At 36.1% G+C, this 27,773-nt stretch overlaps 1 protein-coding gene across 1 annotated transcript in view; it reads right to left on the bottom strand.

The window, feature by feature from the left end:
* LOC125670462 (protocadherin Fat 4-like) overlaps window positions 1–27,773 on the bottom strand; it is a 249,559-nt gene that overhangs the window by 2,644 nt on the left and 219,142 nt on the right. Inside the window, exons 56-68 of the mRNA XM_056161239.1 lie at window positions 27,384–27,521; window positions 26,994–27,096; window positions 26,372–26,626; window positions 25,022–25,164; window positions 24,479–24,644; window positions 24,034–24,180; window positions 23,190–23,323; window positions 22,816–23,013; window positions 22,386–22,474; window positions 22,181–22,264; window positions 20,577–20,645; window positions 19,971–20,189; window positions 16,262–16,402 (exon numbers count right to left, since the gene is read on the bottom strand). Of these exons, the coding sequence (XP_056017214.1) occupies window positions 16,262–16,402; window positions 19,971–20,189; window positions 20,577–20,645; window positions 22,181–22,264; window positions 22,386–22,474; window positions 22,816–23,013; window positions 23,190–23,323; window positions 24,034–24,180; window positions 24,479–24,644; window positions 25,022–25,164; window positions 26,372–26,626; window positions 26,994–27,096; window positions 27,384–27,521 (1,886 nt within the window). The remainder of the gene's footprint in view (window positions 1–16,261; window positions 16,403–19,970; window positions 20,190–20,576; window positions 20,646–22,180; window positions 22,265–22,385; window positions 22,475–22,815; window positions 23,014–23,189; window positions 23,324–24,033; window positions 24,181–24,478; window positions 24,645–25,021; window positions 25,165–26,371; window positions 26,627–26,993; window positions 27,097–27,383; window positions 27,522–27,773) is intronic.

Here is a 27,773-nt window from a genome sequence, read left to right on the forward strand (position 1 = left end):
TTGAAACCGTTGTAACATCAACTTATTGTCAGTTGCCTGCCTCAATTTAGAAATTGATCATACGCAGAATAAGAGTTTTATCTATAAAAATTGGATATTTAAAAATTGAATATTGTTTTTATGCTACTTGTAAATCATATGGTCTCTCTGGTACTGCTGATCTCGAAATCTTCGCGAGAATTTATTTTCGCGAGATTCGTATGTGATGAAGTTTCATGTTTACCATGTTCGTTTTTTCACCTTTACATGAAACGGATGTTTGCGATTTAACAAGAAACTATGAATAGAAATAAAATCCTAGCATGCCAAAACATACCAGTTCTTATTAGAAGCAGTAAGCATGATTTCTACTGGAAAAAAAATCAAAATAACTTGGTTATTAATGAGTGATGTCTGCACACGGTGTCCTTTTACAGAAGACTTAGGTTGGAGTATTGGTGAATGTTCTCAGTATGTACTGTGATCTAAGGGTTATTGCACGATCTTCAAACTTTGATTTGAATATTGAAAAGTGCTTTCAGTATGTAACGTGATTTAAGATTTATTGCACAATCTTCAGACTTAGATTGGAGTATTGGTAAGTGCTTTCTGTGTGTAATGTGATTTAATGTTTATTGCACAATCTTCACACTAAGTAAATATATATCAACTGCGGACAAAATTCACTAGATTACTGCACTTTATATGGATTGACTGAAAATAAAACAGGACATGAGAGTTGATAGCGCCGTATATGCTCTAATACCCGTCCATACCCAGAAATACTGACTACTTTCAATTCAAAAGGATAATCATCACTATTATATCACCCACTTATTAAATTATTCTCCAGCTGCAGGCCAATAACTCCCTAATCTGAAACATTCGCTCTAGTTACTCAGCTTCATTAAAGTCTGAATTGATTGAATAATATTTCACGTCTCTCTCGAGAATATTTCACTCGTATGGAGACGTCACCAATGCCGGTGATTTAGGCCTATGCTCGGCGCTTATGGCCATTGAGCAGAGAGGGATCTTTATCGTGCCACACCTGCTGTGATACGGGACCTCGGTTTTTGCGGTCTCATCCGAAGGACCGCCCCATTTAGTCGCCTCTTACGACAAGCAAGGGGACATTGAGGACCCATTCTAACCCGGAACCCCAAGGGACCATTAGAGTCTGAAACATTCGCTCTAGCTACACATCTTCATTACAGTCTGAAATATTCGCTCTATCTACATAGCTTCATTAGAGTCTGAAATATTTACCCTAGCTACACAGCATCATTGGAATCTGAAACATTCACTCTCGCTACACAGCCTCATTAGAATCTGAAACATTCACTCTCGCTACACAGCTTCATTATTCATTAGAGTCTGAAACATTCGCTCTAGCTACACATCTTCATTAGAGTCTGAAATATTCGCTCTATCTACATAGCTTCATTAGAGTCTGAAATATTCACCCTAGCTACACAGCATCATTAGAATCTGAAACATTCACTCTCGCTACACAGCCTCATTAGAATCTGAAACATTCACCCTAGCTACACAGCCTCATTAGTGTTTGAAACATTCACTCTAGCTACACAGCTTCATTAGAGTGAAACATTCACTCTAGCTACACAGCTTCTTTAGAGTCTGAAACATTCACTCTAGCTACACAGCTTCTTTAGAATCTGAAATATTCACCCTAGCTACACAGCTTCATTATTCACTAGAGTCTGAAATATTCGCTCTAGCTACACAGCTTCATTAGAGTCTGAGATATTCGCTCTCGCTACACAGCTTCATTATTCACTAGAGTCTGAAATATTCGGTCTAGCTACACATCTTCATTAGAGTCTGAAACATGCACTCTAGCTACACAGCTTCATTAGAATCTGAAACATTCACCCTAGCTACACAGCCTCATTAGTGTCTGAAACATTCACTCTAGCTACACAGCTTCATTAGAGTCTGAAACATTCGCTCTAGCTACATAGCCTCATTAGAGTCTGAAATATTCGCTCTATCTACACGGCCTCACTAGAGTCTGAAATATTCGCTCTATCTACACAGCTTCATTATTCATTAGAGTCTGAAACATTCACTCTAGCTACACAGCCTCACTAGAGTCTGAAATATTCGCTCTATCTACACAGCTTCATTAGAGTCTGAAACATTCACTCTAGCTACACAGCCTCATTAGAGTCTGAAATATTCGCTCTAGCTACACAGCCTCATTAGTGTCTGAAACATTCACCCTAGCTACACAGCCTCATTAGTGTCTGAAACATTCACTCTAGCTACACAGCCTCATTAGAGTCTGAAATATTCGCTCTAGCTACACAGCCTCATTAGTATCTGAAACATTCACTCTAGCTACACAGCCTCATTAGAGTCTGAAATATTCGCTCTAGCTACACAGCCTCACTAAAGTCTGAAATATTCACTCTAGCTACACGGCCTCACTAGAGTCTGAAATATTCGCTCTAGCTACACATCTTCATTATATAGAGTCTGAAACATTCACTCTAGCTACACAGCCTCACTAGAGTCTGAAACATTCACTCTAGCTACACAGCCTCACTAGAGTCTGAAATATTCGCTCTATCTACACAGCCTCACTAGAGTCTGAAATATTCGCTCTAGCTACACAGCTTCATTAGAGTCTGAAATATTCGCTCTATCTACACAGCCTCACTAGAGTCTGAAATATTCGCTCTATCTACACAGCCTCACTAGAGTCTGAAACATTCACTCTAGCTACACAGCCTCACTAGAGTCTGAAACATTCACTCTAGCTACACAGCCTCACTAGAGTCTGAAACATTCGCTCTAGCTACACAGCCTCACTAGAGTCTGAAATATTCGCTCTAGTTACACAGCTTCATTAGAGTCTGAAACATTCACTCTAGCTACACAGCCTCACTAGAGTCTGAAATATTCGCTCTATCTACACAGCCTCACTAGAGTCTGAAATATTCGCTCTATCTACACAGCCTCACTAGAGTCTGAAACATTCACTCTAGTTACACAGCTTCATTATTCATTAGAGTCTGAAACATTCACTCTAGCTACACAGCCTCACTAGAGTCTGAAATATTCGCTCTATCTACACAGCCTCACTAGAGTCTGAAATATTCGCTCTATCTACACAGCCTCACTAGAATCTGAAACATTCACTCTAGCTACACAGCTTCATTATTCATTAGAGTCTGAAACATTCACTCTAGTTACACAGCTTCATTATTCACTAGAGTCTGAAACATTCACTCTAGCTACACAGCCTCACTAGAGTCTGAAACATTCGCTCTAGCTACACAGCCTCACTAGAGTCTGAAATATTCGCTCTAGCTACACAGCCTCACTAGAGTCTGAAACATTCACTCTAGTTACACAGCTTCATTATTCACTAGAGTCTGAAACATTCACTCTAGCTACACAGCCTCACTAGAGTCTGAAACATTCGCTCTAGCTACACAGCCTCACTAGAGTCTGAAATATTCGCTCTAGTTACACAGCTTCATTAGAGTCTGAAACATTCACTCTAGCTACACAGTCTCACTAGAGTCTGAAATATTCGCTCTATCTACACAGCCTCACTAGAGTCTGAAATATTCGCTCTATCTACACAGCCTCACTAGAGTCTGAAACATTCACTCTAGCTACACAGCCTCACTAGAGTCTGAAATATTCGCTCTAGTTACACAGCTTCATTATTCATTAGAGTCTGAAACATTCACTCTAGCTACACAGCCTCACTAGAGTCTGAAATATTCGCTCTAGCTACACAGCCTCACTAGAGTCTGAAACATTCACTCTAGCTACACAGCCTCACTAGAGTCTGAAATATTCGCTCTAGCTACACAGCTTCATTAGAGTCTGAAATATTCGCTCTATCTACACAGCCTCACTAGAGTCTGAAATATTCGCTCTATCTACACAGCCTCACTAGAGTCTGAAACATTCACTCTAGCTACACAGCCTCACTAGAGTCTGAAACATTCACTCTAGCTACACAGCCTCACTAGAGTCTGAAACATTCGCTCTAGCTACACAGCCTCACTAGAGTCTGAAATATTCGCTCTAGTTACACAGCTTCATTAGAGTCTGAAACATTCACTCTAGCTACACAGCCTCACTAGAGTCTGAAATATTCGCTCTATCTACACAGCCTCACTAGAGTCTGAAATATTCGCTCTATCTACACAGCCTCACTAGAGTCTGAAACATTCACTCTAGTTACACAGCTTCATTATTCATTAGAGTCTGAAACATTCACTCTAGCTACACAGCCTCACTAGAGTCTGAAATATTCGCTCTATCTACACAGCCTCACTAGAGTCTGAAATATTCGCTCTATCTACACAGCCTCACTAGAATCTGAAACATTCACTCTAGCTACACAGCTTCATTATTCATTAGAGTCTGAAACATTCACTCTAGTTACACAGCTTCATTATTCACTAGAGTCTGAAACATTCACTCTAGCTACACAGCCTCACTAGAGTCTGAAACATTCGCTCTAGCTACACAGCCTCACTAGAGTCTGAAATATTCGCTCTAGCTACACAGCCTCACTAGAGTCTGAAACATTCACTCTAGTTACACAGCTTCATTATTCACTAGAGTCTGAAACATTCACTCTAGCTACACAGCCTCACTAGAGTCTGAAACATTCGCTCTAGCTACACAGCCTCACTAGAGTCTGAAATATTCGCTCTAGTTACACAGCTTCATTAGAGTCTGAAACATTCACTCTAGCTACACAGTCTCACTAGAGTCTGAAATATTCGCTCTATCTACACAGCCTCACTAGAGTCTGAAATATTCGCTCTATCTACACAGCCTCACTAGAGTCTGAAACATTCACTCTAGCTACACAGCCTCACTAGAGTCTGAAATATTCGCTCTAGTTACACAGCTTCATTATTCATTAGAGTCTGAAACATTCACTCTAGCTACACAGCCTCACTAGAGTCTGAAATATTCGCTCTAGCTACACAGCCTCACTAGAGTCTGAAACATTCACTCTAGCTACACAGCCTCACTAGAGTCTGAAATATTCGCTCTAGTTACACAGCTTCATTATTCATTAGAGTCTGAAACATTCACTCTAGCTACACAGCCTCACTAGAGTCTGAAATATTCGCTCTAGCTACACAGCCTCACTAGAGTCTGAAACATTCACTCTAGCTACACAGCCTCACTAGAGTCTGAAACATTCGCTCTAGCTACACAGCTTCATTAGAGTCTGAAACAATCACTCTAGCTACACAGCCTCACTAGAGTCTGAAATATTCGCTCTATCTACACAGCCTCACTAGAGTCTGAAATATTCGCTCTAGCTACACAGCCTCATTAGAGTCTGAAATATTCGCTCTATCTACACAGCTTCATTAGAGTCTGAAACATTCACTCTAGTTACACAGCCTCACTAGAGTCTGAAATATTCGCTCTATCTACACAGCTTCATTAGAGTCTGAAATATTCGCTCTAGCTACACAGCCTCATTAGTGTCTGAAACATTCACCCTAGCTACACAGCCTCACTAGAGTCTGAAACATTCGCTCTAGCTACACAGCCTCACTAGAGTCTGAAATATTCGCTCTAGCTACACAGCCTCACTAGAGTCTGAAATATTCACTCTAGCTACACAGCCTCACTAGAGTCTGAAATATTCGCTCTAGCTACACAGCCTCACTAGAGTCTGAAATATTCGCTCTATCTACACAGCCTCACTAGAGTCTGAAACATTCGCTCTATCTACACAGCCTCACTAGAGTCTGAAACATTCGCTCTATCTACACAGCCTCACTAGAGTCTGAAATATTCGCTCTATCTACACAGCCTCACTAGAGTCTGAAATATTCGCTCTATCTACACGGCCTGATTAGAGTATACATTTACTATAACTAATCTCAACATTTGCTGTAGCTACAAATCTGTATCTCCTTCGCCCGAAACATACATTTCCTACAGACCCCACTTAAAATCTAATTCATACAGACCGAGGCATTACGTGGTATTTTGATAAATGAATGGGTAAATATTTTCTTATCACGTTTTAGATACTGAAATAGTTCTTCAGTGAATAGCACGGCATGGGATGGGGTATCACATTTAGTTTTAGTAATTCACCTGCCCATCTGTGTATCCAGCCGTCATTAGGACAATCCTCACATTTATCTACAGCTGCATGGCGTATTTGAATAAGTAATACCATTTTTTAGGGAAGTATAATTTGGTTAAGATTAACGATCTACTATATGTAAAAACCGCCCTCTAGTTTCCACATTGTAAGTCCCTGGGGAGTTTATTGGGTTGAATACCGTGTATGAAGTAGTGACAGCTGTTCCCGATTTGTTTGACTTATTTGTGTGAGGATGCAATAAGGGTCCAGAGGTGTGACCTTTGCACCAGTCACTGAATTCATTGGCTAGAAGATTAGCTGATTTCTCTATTGATTGTGTTTCATAAATTTTACAACAAATTGATATCAGTCCGTACATCATATCCTTGACAGCACAATAAAACCCTTCATGTCCAGAATCAATAAAAAACAATCCTGCCAAAAATTCACATTTAATCATACTTCAGATTTCGTGTTTTTTCATAATATCAATGTCCTCATTTTATGAATCCTATTCATTAAACGACACTTCCTACAAACTTTTTCAAAAATGATGAAAATGAAAAAAAAAATTATAAGTAAAATGAATACAGTTTACCGTATGAAATGTAATTTGATCCCATGATTTCTCAATTAAGTCTAAAACAGCTGGGGAAATCTGATATAAAGGGAGGGATAATCTATTTCAACTTCTGAAATCACAGAAAATTTACAAGTCCGTTATTTTTAAAACAAAATTTTCAAAGGAATTTTGCATTTGTGCTAATTACAACCAAACTAAGCAAAAAAAGTTATACATCGACCCATACATCCATTTTATGTTTGTTTCAAGTGTTATTCATAAAAAACTCTCTTTACATCAGACAATGAATCGACACCGAACACGCGTTTTCTGCATGTATATATCACAGTGAACCTTATCGTGAATATATATTACTATTAGGTTCTAATATTAATTACCAATATATAGAGTAAAATTGATTATTAGCAGCTTAGTTACATTAAGGCGCAACACATTAAGATAAATGATATCCGCATCCTTAATAAAAATGTAATATACATGTAATGTAGCATGATGCAATACAACCAAATATACACTACGTGATACTTTTGAGATACACACGACGTTTTGTATATCTATGCCTCCAGAAACCACAGAATTATTTGGTCATTTATCAAAATGTATCATTGACTGATTCTAAGGTTTGAATATTTGCCTTCTTGGGTATAAAGTTTGATTTTCTAACCCGCCCAATAAATTGGGAAGTCCCAAATTGATACGGCTGTTTACTATTTATTCGTTTGTCACTGATCCCTTTTCATTTGGTTTGCATTGTAGCTGTAAACAATATTGACCAACGAGGCCTCGCTTGTTAAGGTGTAGAAGCAAGTTTCAATGGTTTGAATTATTATAGGATTAAACATTCTTTTTGAAGAATTTATCGATGTGTAAACTCCGGACATTTTACTCACAAACTGAATAAAAGTGCGAAGCACTTTTATGTTAAGTTTGTGAGTAAAATGGCCGGAGTTTACACATCGATAAATTCTTCAAAAAGAATGTTTGATTCTTATAATTCCAATTCATTCACTTCATAAACAATTGCAAAAATTTGAATAGTTTGCCCGCACTATGTTATTTATTTTCAGGCGTGTATGAATACATCGCGTTTTCGGATTTATTGATGTGTAAACTCTTGTTCAGCTTTATTTTTGTCCAATCAAAACACTTGTAATAAATAGCATTGGAATTATTCAATCATGAAATAAAAACATATATTGTTGTTTCACCTTCTAATTTTTGAAGTACCAAATCTTTTTTAACACTGAAGTCTATATACAATTACTTTTTCTAAATTTTATTATGACGACAACAGTTAAGCGTACTTACTGTATCACGTGTGCTTAGTTCTGTCATACACCAGCTGAAATTATTGTACTACTAAACGTGGAAAATACTCAAACCTAAGTTTAGCTTTTATATGCTCCTTACATTTCACGTAGAATTCAATAAAAGATTATTATTTCAACTGTTAACTTAATTCAATTACTACCTATAACCTTGGACTATGACCTTTTGACTCAGAAATCAACTGGTAGTATTTTTTCTTTTTTAATTTCTAGCAATTGTGAGAAGGAAAAACTACCCTGATATTCATCTTATTGTTTGAAGCTCTTGCATCAATTAGTAATATTAATATTAATTAATAATTGTGACCCTATGATCTTTTGTCCCAGTATATAGCTATCTTTGGCAAAAAAATAAGACAACGAAGAGCAATCAATCGCACAGTTCCCACAAGCAACACAAAATCAAGAGATGGGCAAACACGTAGATATCTTTAGCAAGTATCAAACAAAGGCGTTACACTTGGTATATAATGTGCAAATACATACACTATATTTTCTATTTGATTTCCATGGAACGTACAGTATTACTATCTGACACAAGCATTTGGAGGTTAGATATTGCAAATGTCAGGATCACAAAGCTTAAATGTCCAAGTACACAACTTTATCAAACAAATCCTATATCATTTTATTCATGATGATTCGGATCGAAGGCGTAATACCTCCTTAAGCTGTCAAGCACTAAGAATTACAGCTGTTGTTGTTAGATCCTTTTATTTGTAACTGTGCATGTGCATTGTGTGTGTTTGAAATTAAAAAAAAAAATGAATCTGCTCAAGCTGTTATTGTTTGTTTCTTTGAAGTTTGACGAATCAAAAGGTAAATATTACAGGTAAACTCTACTGTTTAAAAATCATGGAAACAGCTGTCTCAGTCTCCTAAATTTCAAAATTCTGTTTTAATCATGGTCATAAGTGAAGACTGAAATTACATGGTGGTGGTGGTGGTGTGTGTGTGTAAAACCAGATTTTATAAAGATAGGTGAAGATAACAAACAGTGATCAATTTCGTAAATCCTTTAAAGAATATTGAATTGAGATCAGGGCGAACACGGTCCCTTGGAAACACCTTACGAGAGATTAAGTGCCTAGAAGGAATAAGCATCCCCTGTTGACCGGTCACGCTGGTAAACAGAGTAATCCGTAGTCAAACAGTTGGTTGTAGACGCGTCAGACAGCAGTCCACCGAATTACAGTTATATTCTGTTAGACAGATTGATTGTTTGTTTCACGTCCCGTCGAGAATTTTTCACTCATATTGAGACGTCACCAGCTGTGAGTGAAGTAACACAAATTTAGACCTATGCTTAGCGCTCAGGGCCGTAGCAGTGAGGGTTCTTTATCGTGCCAATACCTGCGTAGACACGGTACATCCGTTTTTAAGGTCATATCCGAAAGACCCGTGATTTTAACTTCTAAATGCCGATTGTTTTGCGAAGGAGCAATCACTTCCTATTTTATTGCCATAGGTTTGACGCGGCCATGGCATGAACTGGGCTCAGACTTACTATCTCCCGGTTACGAAGCGAACGCTTTACCCCTGAGCTACCGCGACCGGTTTCTGTAAGTATTGTATAACAATACATGTCCCATATTGGTCCCAATTCAAGTCGTCTGCGTAATATTCTGCGTGAATAATCTTATCGGTACATCAATAATTTAGAATAAAAATAAATGAATAAATAAATGTGATAATAAATAGGGAAATTAAATTCGATAAGGTTATACATACATTGTAAGGACAATGTCCTGTCTTGAAATTTCAGTTGTATTTTTTTTTTTAAAAACTGTTTCAATATTGAACGATTATAGGTAAACGAAGATGTATATTTATCTTCACTTAAAAAGCTCTTCATTCATATCCTCAACCCTGACTTCTATCGTTGTATTACGAACAACCTCATCTCTAGTATTCCGAGCAATGAATTATATAAAGATGGATATTTTCGCCTCTACCTAGCGTCTTTAACATTCACAACTTCTCTTGTGGCTTCAATAAAAAGTTAAGAAATGTATCATCGGATATTTTGGACGAGTTGGGAGGATATCGTCTTAATACCAGGAGAAGAAGGACAAACAGGGGCCCTTCGACATACCATAGGTGGTGTAAGGTGCCTAGGAAGGGTAACCTTTCACACACATCACGAGCCCTATACATTGACATGGTAAACGGAAATGGTATAATTAGATCTCTTGAGAATAGATGCGGAGAATAAGATGAACTCGATTACAAATTGGTTTGCTTTAGATCATATAAATCTTTCACAATAAAATAAACATACAGGGAACTACAAAGAACGCACGAGACTAAGTTTTACATAATCCATTTAGTCAAACACGAGACTAAGTTTTACAGAATCCATTTAGTCAAACACGAAACTAAGTTTTACAGAATCCATTTAGTCAAACACGAGACTAAGTTTTACAGAATCCATTTAGTCAAACACGAGACTAAGTTTTACAGAATCCATTTAGTCAAACACGAGACTAAGTTTTACAAATTTTGTTAGAAGAATCCAACAGTAAATGATGTGTAAACCTGACGTGTATCTACTCATTCGATACATGTAACCTAAGTTAAGACATTGTAGAGAAAAAGCCGGAAAACTATATCCGGCACAAATTTCCACGAATCTCGTACAAATTGCTCAGCTGTAAAGATAAGTAGTCAATAACATATCAATTTTCAGTTTCCTAAATCAAAAGTGAAAAGTCGGGAGAACAAAAATTTAAAGAAATTCATTCAACAATGAAACCAAGTCTCGCTATTTGCGTTAGAATAGGTCAACCGTAAAAAAGTGAAACTCGATCCGTGTCATTAGGTAATCACACATCAAATTTCAGATTCCTTCAGTGTCGCATAGTGAAAAAAAAATTCTGGAAAACTATTTTCAGTACAAAGTCCCATAAATCTTGTAAACATATCTCAATTTTGACGAAACGTAAACCTGATCTGTAAAGAAACACTAGCAAACCACATGTTTGAATTTATTCAAAAACTTCTACGTAAGAGGAAAAAATCTCCTGCTGTGGCATTCAATTCGACATTTAGATATATCGACGACGTTTTATCTATTAACAATAATAATTTCATTCATAAGTCGATTCGACATATCCCTTTGAACTCGAAATAAAAGACACCACCAAGTCTTTCACTTCTGCTTCATACTTAGATATTTTATTAAAAGTTGATATTAACGACAAACTAGCAACTTAACTTTATGACAAACGGAATGATTATAGCTTCTTCATCGTCAACTTCCCATATGTATGTAGCAATTTTCCATTATCACCTGTATATGGTGTGTATTCGATACGCAAGAGCGTATGATCAGTTTTTAAATTGAAGCAGGCTACTGACAAATAAGTTGATGGTGTAGAGGTTTCAAGAGTCTCGTTTAAATTCAGCATTTCACAAATTCCATGGTTGTTATAACGATCTAGTTTGCCATAACAACCAATCATATGCCGTCTGGTGTGTTTCATATCGGTTGTTACGTCATTCTTGGCACACTGATTTTAACTCCAAATAATTCCGTTAACCTGATCATGCTATAGGGCTCATAACGGGTGTCACCGGTCAACAGGAGATGCTTACTCCTCCTAGGCACCTTTGGTATATCCGTTTGCCAAATTCTCTATTTTGTATTGCTTATAGGAGTTATGAGATTGATAACTGTTTGTTATCTTCATCTTTCATGCAAAATTCAGCTTCCGAAATCAAAGCACGATTGAAAAAGTCTGAAAATGTGAATTGTGAGAGACAGACACAATGTAAACATCCGGTAGTGGACTAATGAGACAGTTTCTACAAAGATACTTCTATTATTGCATCCAAGCTTTTTCATTAAAAACTTTACAGTGTCTAGATATAGACCATCTTGTACAAAAATCCGCCTACATGTAAGTGTTCTTTCAACTATAGTCCAGCTGGACATGTTATTACATATGATGTCGATAGATTTGAAGATGACGACCTTAATTCTCATTCTCCCATTTTAAAAGGTCCGACATTTAAAGAGCTCCGACCTTTCAAATGACGACTTAACTTCATCGCTATTTTGAATTCTGTCGAATATTTTATTAGACGATGGGCCAGATATGAAAACGAAGTTCGTGACACTTTGGCAGTTTGGGTAAAAAGTATAAGAGGAATGTCAAAATCACGAATTAGACACGTTAAAATAAACTTATATACCATTTATCCTTCTCTGTTTAGTAAAGCAGAAAGAATGGAAGAAGATAGGTATGGCACGCCAAATTCACAAAAATGAGCTAAACATAGTTTCACAGTTGATAAACTAGGTTTATCGACTGTAAACTATAGTTTACGGACCGTAAACTATAGTTAACGACGTTAATCTATATTTCACATCTGTAAACCATAGTTAACAGATAATCTATGTTTCACAAGCATAAACTATAATTAACAATGAAAACAATCATTAGCGATTGCAATATCTGATAAATACGGTTTCACGATTGTAAACTACGGTTTACAAGTCATAGTGTATCTGATAAATATAGTATCACAATTTGTGAAACTAGGATTAACAATTGTGAACTATAGTTAACGAATGTAAATTGTAGTTTACAAATGTGAATCTGTATTTATCAGCAAAATCTATTGTTAACGTTTATTTAAAGACAGATAAACTTGGATTAGCATTTGTAAACTATAGTTTACAACCGTTAAATATAGTTTTACGGATGAAAACTATAGTTATGGAATCGTTAACTATAGTTTACAGTTCGTAAATTATAGTTTACAGTCGATAAACCTAGTTTATCAACTGTGAAACTATGTTTAGCTCATTTTTGTGAATTTGGCGTGCCATAGATAGGATACACGAAGAATACTGGTATGCTTTGGTTCCAGCTGACAAAGCTGTGACACCATTGTCTTCGTTTGTAATGATCATTATTTTAATTGTACGGTGTATCGTAAGCGAACTCAGTTTTTATTCCACATTTGGTAATGTAACCTATATTCCAAGTTCACTTTCAAACGACGAAATTCTTCAAAATGGTGTTTCAATTTTAAACACATTTAATATCCCAGTCAATGGGACAAATGAATATGAGTTGCTTTACCTATACTAAATTCGAGAAGTTCACGAAAACCTCTACACAGATATTTTTCTGGATGCAGTAAATGTTCTACTATTCCCTTATCTATGCTCCCCACAAATGCTCAACTGCTTTGAAGAGGTAACTTCAAACGTATTATGCCAGAACGTATGAGAAAAGTGGTGTAACTCAAATGTGGATGATAATAAATTCCAAAGAACATTTCATGAACTTTAAATCGCAAAACCAACAGCATCCAAACGAGCGACTTTTCAATTCACATCCGATTATTTACACAAATAATGTGATTGATTGATGTTTTCCGCCACACTCAACAATTTTTCAGTTATATGTTGGCGCCCAGTTTTTATTGGTGGAAGAGAGAACCCAGATACAATGTACCTGGGAAGAGACCACCGACCTTCCGAAAGTAAACTGGGAAACTTTTTCACTTGCCGGCGCGAGCGGGATTCGAACCCGCGCTGACAGAGGTGAGAAGCCGTCAAATACTATGAAGTTGTTATAAAAATCCACTGGAGTTCCTCATTGACATCACATTGTAGCATTTGGAGGTCAGGTCTATGGGCACAAATTGTGCTCCTCTATTAGCTTACCTGTTTTTGTATTCCTATGAAGTAGCTTCTACATATATCTTGTTGTTACCTTCCACCTGACATTGAAATACATTGTTTTAAACAATGTTCACTTTCATTCATATTCCCATTAGATACATTCCAGTGAACTCGAAATAAAAGACAACGCAACGTCTTCATTGTCTGTTTCATATTTGGACATTTTACTGAAGATAAAATTTAATGGCAAACTAACAGCATAATTTCACAAGTGGGATGACTTCAGCTTCTCTATCATCAACTTTCCATTTCTATGTAGCAATATTCCATTATCACCTGCATTTCGCGTCTATGCTCTGAAGTGACTCAATACAAGAGAGTGTGTTCTACATATTATAGATTTTAAAAGTGAGACAGGCTACTGACAAATACGTTGATGTTACAGGAGTGTCTATTGTACTAAAAGTTACGAAAAGGACATTTCTAGAATCCACATTTCTCGTACATACGGTGACACAATACAGCTGAGGTTTCTCATTCACAGCAGTTCATATTTTCGCAATGAGTGAAGATTGGAGCTTGATAGAACATATACTGGACCCTATAACAGTGGATTTTTGTGGCGTTTGTATTAAAGTATAGATACACGTAACTCAAATTCATTCGTCCCATTGGCTGTGATGTGAAAGGTAAAGATAACGAATATTGATCAATCTCACAACTCCTATAAGCAATACAAAATAGAGAATTCGGCAAACTAAAACCCTTGGGTATACCAGAGGTGGGATCAGATGCCTAGGAGCAAGCATCCCCTGTCGATCGGTCACACCCGCCGTGAGCCCTATATCTAGATCAGGTAAACGGAGTAATCTGTAGTCAAAATCAGAGTGCCAATAACAGCATAACAATCGGTATAAAACATGTCAGACAGCATATGCCCCAATGGTAGGTTGTATTGGCAAACTAGATCATTATAACGACCATAGGATTAGCAAATTACTAAACCTAAACGTAATTTTGCAGAATTTCGTTTTTGTAACGGAATAGAAAGTGAAGATGTATGACAAAATGTTGAAAGCCAAGGTTTCTATAATACAGTTGTGATAATGAATCTTCAAATTAAAGCAATGTTGTTGAAGTTTTGTCAGCTGGAACCAGTATATATTACTCATGTAATTTAATTCCTTTATCACTTCTAGTTTACTAAACACAGAAGGATAGATGGTAAGCACTTAAACGTATCTAATACGAGATTTTAATATTCCTATAAAACGCTTTTCATCCACTCTGACAAAGTGTTCGTTTTCATATTTAGCCCATCATCATCAGAATTAAAAATAGATATTATTAGTATCTTCTGTCACCCATTGAATGATTAAGGAATTCTCTGAAAAATGGTCCAAGAAAATGGAAAATGTTTCCTTCTGAGTCTTTTTTAAATATGTGACAACTAGGAATATATAATTACAATACACATCTTTAAGTCAAAAATGATTAAATCAATTATCTCTCTCTAAAATAAAAATAAAGGGTCTAGCTGACTTCATGATACACTGTAGATATATTTATTCAGGTTAAAATCCATGTTTGACTCGGGGTGATATACTGGCAGATGAAAAGGTGAAGATAACGAACAGTTTGTTTCTTTTTTTATGTTTTCCGCCACACTCAATAATTTTTCAGTTAACTGGTGACCCCCAGTTTTTATTGGTGGAATTTACCGGCGCGAGCGGGATTCCAACTCGCGCCGACCAGAGGTGAGAGACCGTGTGATTTTGAGCGCGATGCACTAACCACTCGGCCACGGAGGCTCCGATAACGAACAGTGATCAATCTCATAACTCCTATAAAGTTGAAGATAATGAACAGTGATCAATCTCATAACTCCTATAAGGAATACAAAATAATAAAGTTGGACAAATGCGGACTACTGGATATACCAGAGGTGGGATCAGGTGCCTAAGAGGAGTAAATATTCGCTGTGGACGGGTCACACCCGTCGTGACCCCTATATCATATCAGATCACAAGAACAGTGAAATATGAATACACATATCGATATCTAGTGTGATCTTAAAATATCATACAATTTCTAAGACTAGAAATTGAAACTAAATAATTATAATGATTATCGCAGTTTCTTTACATTGATTTGTACCTAAGGATAACCCATGAAAGCACAGGAGGGTATTTCCAATGGGGTCAATAATGTACTGTCTCATGTTTTGATTTTCATAAAATTCCCATCCAAAAGGCCTGGTGGATGCAAGTAGCCAATTCTGTTGCTGTCCCATTCGAGTCGGTGACTAAAGCTTTACAATGGATAAGAATTTGATTCTCATACCCATCACACAACTATACTAGCAATCATTGGGTGTGTCTACCTACAGAACAATACAATGAAAACATAGCCTGTCTACAGACAGGAAGAAGACCACCCCTTTGGATTTTACTTATTGAATCACCACCTGTTGATCAAACATTGAGATGACAACTATTCTTACATTATACTTATTTCTGTTGGTAAAACATTGAGATGAGAAGAGTCCTTAGATTATACTTACTGCTGTTGGTCAAACATTGAGATGACAAAAGACCTTAGATTTTACTTACTGGGCCAACTCTTGTTGGTCAAACATTGGGTTGATCACCCCCGCTGCCGAGCCGGTGGTCTTGCTGAGAGTGTTTGAGGCCATACTCTCCAACTCCATCATGCTAATATTGCTTTCAGATTTCTTTTCATCTTCTTGATCTCTGTGGATGAAAGAGCATCAACATCAATCCAAAATTTACACATCACTAATGTGTCTTATGACAATGCTATTCTATGTAAACTGGCATGCTGTTTTATTCGTTCAATTCAGTATTACGGTGACTTGGGGGAGGTGTTATGGCAACACCACTTTTGTTTATTAAAGTCTATATGAGGACCAGGATGGGTCTTATGCATAGTACACTGCAACACTTCAAACAATGACTCCGCTTATTGAGGTAATGGCATTGACATTTTACTTTAACACTAGTGATTTCAGAAATCCAGAAATGAATCAAAGTCTTCTCCCTACTTGGAAACAATAGAAGAATACGGGTGATCTGACACGACAGACGGGATTATGTCATCTTCTCCATCGTCAACTTCCCATATTATTCCATTATCACCTGCATATGTTGTTTATATCTCCTAAGTGATTCGATACGCAAGAGCTTGTTCTGCGTGTGACAAGTTTATAAATCGAGGTAGACTACTGACAAACAAATGATGTTACAGGGGTTTCAGTAGTCTCGTTTAAAGTCAGCATTTCGCAAATTCTATGGTCAGTATATTGATCTAATTCGCCAATACAATCTATCTATGGGTCAAATGCTGTCTGACTTGTTTCATACTAATTGTTATGCCGTTCTTGGCATACTGGTTTTGACTACGGATTAATCCGTTTACCTGATTAAAATATAGGGCTCACGGCGGGCATGATCGGTCGACAGGAGATGCTTACTTCTCCTAGGCACCTGATCTCACCTCTGATATATCCAGGGGTTCTTGTTTGCCCAACTCTCTATTTTGTATTCCTTGGGAGAGTTATGAGATTGATCCCTATTTGTTATCTTCACTTTTCATGATAGCACAGAAGAGCATAAATAGTATACGTGTATATGACAGACAATATTCAAAATATTGTGAGCATATTGTATGTGAATTATATTGACCTCTGCCAGTTTAACTTTTAACTTAAGGAGGTTTTCTTGCATTGATTTGGAGTTTCATTGCTATGGCTACACAATGTGTATATTCAATAAGTACCTTTATTCAATTCTTTAAGTTATGAAACCAATCTATTTAAAATCCAATTTTGATCTTTTAACCCTTCAAACGTTTTTATTTTACAGTGCTTACGTAAAAATGATTTGGGATTTGTAGTTTACTTGTCTAATAATTACATTGAAAGGTCTGAAGACAAGATAAATGGTCTGAAGACAATTGTAAATGGTCTGAAGACAAGATAAAAGGTCTGAAGACAAGATAAAAGGTCTAAAGACAAGATAAATGGTCTGAAGACAATTGTAAATGGTCTGAAGACAAGATAAATGGTCTGAAGACAAGATAAATGGTCTGAAGACAATTGTAAATGGTTTGGGAAAATGATAAATGGTCCAAAGTTTAAAATAATTTGAGGTCAAGCTAAATGGTGTCAGGACAAGGTAAATGGTTTGGGGATCAGATAATGTTTTGAGAACAAAATATATTGTCTGGAGAAATGACTAATGGTTTGGGGTCAAGATAACTAGTCTGAAGGCAAGATAAATTATTTGGAGACAATATAAAGGATTCATGAACTAATTCTACTTTACTATCTTGAATAAATAAATTGAAGTGCCAACCTTAGCAACTGACGCAAAAGTGAAGGAAAGTTCTAGATCCCATTTCATAAAAGAACTTTTGACTAAGTGGCGTCGAAGACAATTGATTTGTTTGTTATGTTCTTTTGTAAAATTGGCCACCAAACTTCTATGATCAATGTTTACATTCACCAATGTTTCTTCAGCCATAAATCTTTTTTGTTTCTTTGTAGTATCTATACTTATAAATTAACAAATTTTGCCACTAAACTCCGAAACGCTTGCTCCGGAGTTACTGCTTGCACCTTTAATATTGTTCCATATGTGAGGTGAAGTCCGTATGCTATAATTGAATCTTACTTGATTAGTAAATGTCGTAAAATTAATAAAAAACCTACTTTCGTTTTCTATAAATTACCCTGAAATTGCAAAAAGTACAGTGGCGGACATGCTTTGGTGGATCTAAGCCAATTTTCGTTTTTCTTATTAATGACAATTTAAGATAATACGATATGAAATAAATCCGTTGTTTATCGATGCTTGATTTTGAACTTATAGAAAAAATAAGTTTTGATAATGTTTGAATAAGTACAATATGTCTGTTCATTTCTTCAATCTTGAATCAGCCTTATGGAATTTTCCAGAACGAAGCACCAAGAACGAGCCGTTACATCACTATATAGACGCTTAGGTCTACAATTCTCGGACCTTTCCGGCAAGCTGAGAAGTTGCGATTGGTTTACCACATGATCAGTAGGTGTTCAGTGTTAGTTATACTTATAATATTTTGACTAGGCCCATATATTTATGATTTTATGGAGATTTGTAATTATATTACCTCAACGAAGGACAACCCACTCCCGAGACCAACAATCTGACACATCGATAAATTTTTATGAATTCGATATTTATCTGAAATTTTCGATGTTCTTAATTTTTTCCGTGATTATATACATCACTGTTACGACTTTTTGTAATAATTCATTAACAGTTACTGATATGTACAAACACATGGATAAACGCAAACAGTTTTTATTTTGGTTTATCATATTTTGTGATGTCTCAGATCTTGAAAGTAGGCAATACATTTTTGCAAGTCGAAAAAGTCCAATATGTCAGATTTCGAATGGTCTGGGACTGTTCTGGGAAGTTTGCGCCTTATAACTTTAAAGTTAAACATATTACCGATATTAGGTTGTACATTACCTGGCAATATCCAAGAAATCAGGCAGCTGTTTACATTATAGCAGGGTTTTTTTGTGTTTGACATTCATATCGTGCATTATGTTTTCGATTATTGCTTTTGACGAGAAGAAACGACGTGTATTCATAATTTGGCCTTTCAATTGTCGCGCTGGACAAAAACTACCATAATAAACACATTCACAATACTGAGTTTCAAATTTTGATCGTCCGTTCATTTCATTTTTGGTTAACTATTCGGAATGATGGATGACAATTGCATTTGTAAAATCATTACCTAATTTTCAATACGTAGAGAGATCATTTATGTGACACAAGGAATATTCAATTTGGAGCTCCAAGTGATTTCCTAGTAATCAAGTTTTATTTCCTGTATATGATATCAAAATATAAATATAACACCACTAATGCACGCAATCGTATTAAAAATTGTTTCTAAATACATTTGAAGTAAAGATATCGTTGATTCAATTCATGTGCGCACCAATTCAAACACGCATTTAAAAAGTCCTTCCTCTATGCAATATCATGTAATTGTAATTTCCCGCGCTTGCGCGGGATTTCATCTAGTCTTTCTCAATATAGTAAATACACATATAATTTGTTTGTGTTAAGGGAATACAAACATTGGAAACACCGGAGGTGACACTTGTATAACTGGACTTGTTAATGCTGCACACGAGTTTATGTAAATCATTCCATGCTTCCATTATCTGTATGCCTCCATTATACAGTCTAGATACTCATTCTTCAATTATAAATGTATAATAACAGCCCGTATTACCGTTTTGGAGATCGCAAAATGATGGCCATGGAAGCAGCTCCCCCTACCAGTATGAGGGAACCAATCACCAACAATGCAATCTCTGCAGTGGAAATCTTGGAGGAGTGTTCAACTGGTACCCTCTGTACAGTAACATCAGCACAACGTTGACATGGAGATGAGTCATTGAAGGCATGGCAGAATAGATTTGTTATCTGTTGATTTTTTGTATGAATAATTCTGAAAAAAAGTTAACACAGGAAAGGTGTACATGTTTCAATCCATTAGGATATTGGTTGCTTTAATACTTATTAAAATTAATAATGTGACATAAATCAAACTACAGTAAAACACGCTTATAATGAACACGTTTATAACGAATTCACGCCTCATGCAAATGATATGTATTCCCCCATGAGGGGAAAATAATGAAAAGTGTATTTGATATAACGGAGTTTGTTTCTAACGAACTGTTTTTGCTGCTTCTGAATGGTCACTAGAAGCGTGATTTACTGTACAAAACTCATTATAGTTAATGAGGGATTTTCATGGCGACCTCAGGAACCATGAAGATCTAACTCCACAAAAAATAACAATTTGACAGTAATCAAAAAAAAAAAATCTTACTCTTGCACAAATGTCTTAGGAAGCACAGAATTTGTTGTTAGATTGATGCAATGAAACAAGACATCCGTCCTGTAAAAAGACACATTTATTTGAAGACACATGTTATGTATCAATCAGTAGAGCAAATAAAACAATCAATGCAAATCAATTAACATTGTACACATAAATCATAGGCATACAAATGTCTTACTATTACCAACAACTTCTTACCATTAAAACATAAAACCTCTAGTCTAACTGCATTCACAATAAAACTGGTTGTTTCAATAAACTTTAATTCACAAAGGGATAAATACATGCTATCAAAGACAATACATATGTCGCCCATCTCAACAAATGTCATTTAAATGATAAAGCAGTAAGACGAATCTTATCTTAAAGGAAAAATACAGATCACATTCATAAGTCCTGCATGTACCATAATTCGATATTAACATTATTTCATTAACTTGTATATGTTTTTATCAACGTTAATGTTTTGTACCATATTAATGTTTTAATCAATTGATAAAGCAAATGTCTTGATTTAAGTTGATGTTTTCTACAAAGTTGAATGTTTTGAGTGAGGTGAATGTTTTGAGTAAAGTGAATGTTTTGAGTAAGGTGAATGTTTTGAGTAAGGTGAATGGTTCATATAAGGTGAATGTTTTGAGTAAGGTGAATGTTTTGAGCAAGGTGAATGTTTTGAGTAAGGTGAATGGTTCATATAAGGTGAATGTTTTGAGTAAGGTGAATGTTTTGAGTAAAGTGAATGTTTTGAGTAAGGTGAATGTTTTGAGTAAAGTGAATGTTTTGAGTAAAGTGAATGTTTTGAGTAAGGTGAATGTTTTGAGCAAGGTGAATGTTTTGAGTAAGGTGAATGGTTCACATAAGGTGAATGTTTTGAGCAAGGTGAATGTTTTGAGTAAGGTGAATGTTTTGAGTAAGGTGAATGGTTCATATAAGGTGAATGTTTTGAGCAAGGTGAATGTTTTGAGTAAGGTGAATGGTTCACATAAGGTGAATGTTTTGAGTAAGTTGAATGTTTTGAGTAAGGTGAATGTTTTGAGTAAGTTGAATGTTTTGAGTAAGGTGAATGTTTTGAGTAAGGTGAATGGTTCATATAAGGTGAATGTTTTGAGTAAGGTGAATGTTTTGAGTAAGGTGAATGGTTCATATAAGGTGAATGTTTTGAGTAAGGTGAATGGTTCATATAAGGTGAATGTTTTGAGTGAGGTGAATGTTTTGAGTAAGGTGAATGGTTCATATAAGGTGAATGTTTTGAGTAAGGTGAATGTTTTGAGTAAAGTTAATGTTTTGAGTAAGGTGAATGTTTTGAGTAAAGTTAATGTTTTGAGTAAGGTGAATGTTTTGAGTAAGATGAATGTTTTCAGTAAGGGGAATATTTTGGGGAAAGTTAATGTTTTGACCATGTTTAAAATGTTTCGACCAAAGTAAATGTTTGCCCATACCAATTTTTGAGCAAGGATACATTTTGACCAAAGTGATTGTTTTGACCTAGGTTAAATTTGCAGACAGAAAAAGAGACAAAAACAATGACCCTCAATCTTGATCTCTTGGACCTAAAAGAAATTAAATTGATGTATGAAATATATCAATTGTACCTGCATGGGTCAATACGTTTGTCATCAGTATGTGGTGTGGATTTTTCAAACTCAAATTTAGAGCCAAGTAATTTGCTTAGTTTCCTGAAACAAAAATGCATTTACTTGTAACATGAAATCTACAATCAAGTCAGGAGTTTTAACAGCATATAGGTGATGTTCAACTTTCGATTCAGATCAAATAAATATTGTATACACTACTCACTGTACTAGATTCTGCTTGTTTGAAGTCATTTCCTCATTTGTGATAGGAACAATCAGGATCATTGAACTGGAACTGGGCACTACCAATACCTTTATCAACAATTATATATCTCTATAAAGAACTAGTGACTACGAATACCTTGATCAATAATGATATATTCATATATAGAAAACAGAGTGATCAATCTCATAAAGTTAACAAAGAATATGAAATTAAGAGCAGGGCAATCACGAAGCCCTGGATACACCAGAGGTGTGATCAAGTGCTTAGGAGGAGTAAAAATTTCCTGTTAACTAGTCACACTCCGTGAGACTTATATCTTACTAAGGTAAAAGGACAATTCGTAGTCAAAATTAAAATGTAAAGAACAGCCTAATAATTGGTATGAAACACATCAGATTGAAATACTTCGGTGGTACGTCAGACTAACCGTGACTTGAGTGGTGTCGTTCTTCCCACCTTCATCTGTGACAGTCACTGTCAGTGTGTAGTTGTCACGGTGATCCTGATACACCGCCTGCCGCACCACGACCTGTCCACTGCTGGGGTACACGTAGAATTTGCTCAGGTCTCCGCCTGTGATGTTGTACCTCAATTTTCCTACACTGACAGAGTCTGGATCGTAAGCCTGTGCAAATATGAAATACTCAGCATCAAATGTTAGCATCTTGCAGTTGATACCATACATGCATCCACACATAATAATCTATAAAGAGCGATATCCTGTTTGATTGCTGGACATATATATGTGCAGTTTCTCAGTTGACTCCCCATTGACGTTGCTGATAAAAAAAATTCAAGTACCTTTAAAACTCCCACAACATCACCAGGTCGTGCACCTATGGGGACCCCAAACACCAGCGGCTGCGAGGAAACCCTCGTGAAGGAAGGCGAGTTGTCATTTACATCTGTTACATTGACTACCAAAGTTATCTTCCCTGAAAATTAAACCAACATACATTCCCATTTGTATTTCATTTCACGTACAAAATAATCAACGTTGCTACAAAGAACAAAATAGTCAACATTACTACAAAGAACAAAATAGTCATTCAACATTACTACAAAGAACAAAATAGTCATTCAGCATTACTACAAAGAACAAAATAGTCATTCAGCACTACTACAAAGAACAAAATAGTCATTCAGCATTACTACAAAGAACAAAATGGTCAAACAGGGCTCGAAAACCATGTTATAAACACTATCTCGTGATACACGCAAAGTTTGTATTGATGATTTATCGGAGTTTAGAGATTGATCACTGTTCATTATCTTCACCTTTAATTCGACACAGAAAATTCTAATGTTATATTCATAAATTTTATTGCATATTCATTAAAACCAATTGTTCTTTTACGCAAATGCACATTCCACCTGCAGAATAATATATTTATCAATCATGTTTACTTTGTCTTTTGGCCCTTTTCATGTACATTGTATTGTTGAAGTTATATTGGTTGATGTTGATTGACACCTCTCACTTGTCGGTTCTTTACTTGTGGGCTTGGAGATGGGTATTGACATTAAATCTGTTGATGATTTTCCAGTTTTGACAAGGTTGACATTTTACCGACCTTGGTGACACTGACAATCTACTTGTGTTGTTGTTGAAATTTTACCTGAGCTGTTGGTTTTGACAATTTACCTGTATCAGGGCTCCTTTTCTTCCGCCCGAGCCGAGACTGTATTTCCCTGGACCCTATGTGTAGGGTGATGCTACTAGTATTTTCTCTGTCCAACGATTGATTACAAAGCACCGCCCCACCACTAATATAGAAATATCCCATGGTCCCTGTGAAAACGACAGACAATTAACCACTCTGCAGACCAAAGCCAGGATCATGAAAGAATTGAATCTGTATACCATGCTAAATAATGCAGAATAAACAAATGATCCGGAAACAATATCCTTCATTACATATTGCATCATCACAAATTTAAAAACAACAACATGCTATAAAAAAAAATTGACCCAAGTTTGTTTAAAATCTCGTGGGTCAGAGGAACCCAAATGAATGAAATAAAACAAAATTTCAGATTAATCTTGGGAATCATGTCAGTGACGAGTCACTGTGAATGCGACTACATACAGGATGGCTCTGTTTGGTCGATACAGTATTCCAGTCCTGCTCCATACTTGTCGTGGGATGTCAGATTGAACACTATGGTTGTACCATCTTTGTTTTCCGATAATGCTGCTGTGTAATGTGGAATTAAAGGACTCACTGTGTTCAAGTCCGTAACATGAACAAGGACCTACAATATGAACAAGAACCTCGGATATGAACAAGTATCTACATTATGAATAAGGACCTACAGCATAAATGAGGACCTACAATATGAACTAACTAGGATATACAATGTGAATAAGAATCTACATAATGTACGAGGATCTACAATTTGAACACATATCTACAATTTGAACACAGATCTACAATTTGAACTAGGACCTACAATATTAACAATGGCATACAATATTTACTAGGACTTACAATGCGAATTAAAACTAAAACCCAGGCAAGCTGTTATGAACAATGAAAGATATTGGGGTAAAAAAAAATTGCAGTATACTGTATTCAATAATATAACGGACAGTTCTTAAACGTAGAAAATATGATTTTGCTTCTCCCAACCTTAGTTATGGCGGTGAAGTTGGAGCCAGTGTCTCTGGCCTCCACAGAAAACAGATACTCTGCGCGACTGTGGGCCAGACTACGAGTAACTCGAATCTCACCAGTCTTCTCATTTACAGCAAACCTGTTCTCCTGATTGTCGTCTGCAACATTAAAGATTTGTATTCAATCACCTTATAAAACCTAGTGTTAATTGATTATCAAGTGTCTATATTACAAAAATATGCAAATAAAAGTTGGCTCACAGAACCTGACCCCATGACCATACACTGAAATAGACTTAAGCCAAACCACTAAAATTTATTTTGAGATTATATTTTGAATTTGATTTAAGATGTCAATAGAGTTTAAGGGGATTGGTTCACGATTTTTGAAAAAAAAAATGTTTTTTCATATCTAATGTCAAACATTAAAAATATAATTGATTAAATGATGACAGTCAAAATTTTGACTTCTGAACCAAGAATAAAAGCAATATTTTAGCCTTAATTCTGTGTTATGCAAACAAAGACTCGAGTCTTTTCATGTATAGAAACAAACCAGTGAAATGTTAATTTTGTAATATAAAGCATCCTAATTTTGCAAAGTTACAAATTTTAACTTTTAAATGACACATTTTACCCAAAAAATGCTTGAAATATGAAAAATATAATAAACTTAGATCGATATCCATTTCTTTTAAAAATTTCGTAAACATAACATACCGCAATCTTTGTTTACAAAACAAATAATAGACTCTCTAAAATGAGCTTCTGTAATGATGTATAACTTTGATTTTTATGTGAAATCTTTTTTTTAAAATACATTAGACAATAGATTCTGATCATTAAAAGGGAAAAACAAAATTTTGGGGAAAATCATGAATCAGTCCCTTTAACAAGCCATGGGTACATGTATATACAAAATCTTATTGACTTTAATTAAGTCTTTTCCCAGTTTATGATCACGGAGGCTGATGGCTGATAAAGATATGCAAACAAAAGTTGGCTCACAGTACTTGATGGCTGATAAAAGCTGGAGTTATCCAACGAAATTTACAAAGATGTGCATAACCACCACAAGAGAATCACTCCTGAGACCTGTGATATAAGTGAACTGACATGTGATGGTGTAAGTGACCCTGACCTGCGATTGTGTAAGTGACCCTGACCTGCGATTGTGTAAGTGACCCTGACCTGTAATGGTGTAAGCGACCCTGACCTGTGATAGTGTAAGTGACCCTGACCTGCGATTGTGTAAGTGACCCTGACCTGTGATTGTGTAAGTGACCCTGACCTGTAATGGTGTAAGCGACCCTGACCTGTGATAGTGTAAGTGACCCTGACCTGTGATAGTGTAAGTGACCCTGACCTGTGATGGTGTAAGTGACATTGTCGCCTGCAGTGAGATTCAGCACAGATATCCCCACTCCATCAGCGATCCTGGCGGTGACCTCATATAAGACCTGGCTGAACTTGGGCACGTTGTCTGCTACATCGATGACCCGCACTGTTAGACTGATGACAGATAATTGAGGTGGAGTACCCTGGTCTGTAGCTGTCACGGTCAGATTGTACTCAGTCTGCTCCTCGTAGTCCAATGATCTTACACAAAACACTGTGCCGTCTACAACAACAAATTTACACTAGAGTCAAACAGGTTTAATTGAGTAATTGGTCAACTTAAATTTTTTTTTTACGCAAATCAAGCTTATGAAATATAAAAGACAAGATTTATTATCATATTTTCAAACGTTTTCTTCACTCTTACAGTCAGTAGAATTTTTTATCCCGGATTTGAACTTAAGATTTTTTTTAAAAACACAACAGTGACAATGGAATTAAAACTGCTCTAAACATCTTCTCCCTTGTTCGAAATACCAGTCAGTGTGATTAGATTCCCCAAAGTGAGCATATGCAACATATGGTATTTAAATCAGTCATATGTAAATCGAAGTATCTATATCTGTACAGACTCTCTGAACAGCACTCACTAAGGGACTCTATACGGAACAGACCATAATCTTGCTCAAGTTCATACACAACAGTGCCATTCAATCCGACGTCCGGATCTTCAGCTGTCACCGTGACAATATTCTGTGAGGAAAAGAATTAGAAACTTACATGTAAAAATACATAGATCAAGAAAAATTCGGATGAATTTGTAAATTACAAAATTTCGAAGGATAAAACTATGTAAAATCTTTAGCTGTAAATATGTTATTTGTGGAGGATTTTAGTTTGCGGGAATGTTCATACCACAAAATAATAATAATAATAATGAAAGAAATAATAAACACAGCTTGTAGCGATCTTCTACCCCCAAAAATCAATGACTTAACATTAATTATTAGAAACCATCAACTAAAACAAAAGTACGTTACCTGTCTGCCCAGAAGGTTCTCCGATATCTCGGCTGTTCGTTGAGTGTCATTAAACTTTGGAGCGTTGTCGTTGAGATCGCCAACTCTCACGGTAACGTTGACCGTAGATGAAAGTTGGGGATAGCCGTTGTCCATAGCCTACAAACGCAAAAAGAGGAGCATGGTCACCTGATCACAATATGTAGAACATAAATCAGAAATGTTGTGTGCGCATACTGCAAATATGCATCTTTAAAACTTTGAAAACTGGATGACCTTGTTAAAAGTTTTTGCAGACAGACAGACAGACTAAAATATATATGCCCCCAAATCTCCGATTACCATGTTCAAAAGTTCATGGCAAATAGGATAGCAAGAGTGACCGATCTGACCTAAAATATTTTGATCAAA

This window comes from Ostrea edulis, chromosome 4 (genome assembly GCF_947568905.1).
Source record: "Ostrea edulis chromosome 4, xbOstEdul1.1, whole genome shotgun sequence".
Classification (NCBI taxonomy): domain Eukaryota; kingdom Metazoa; phylum Mollusca; class Bivalvia; order Ostreida; family Ostreidae; genus Ostrea; species Ostrea edulis.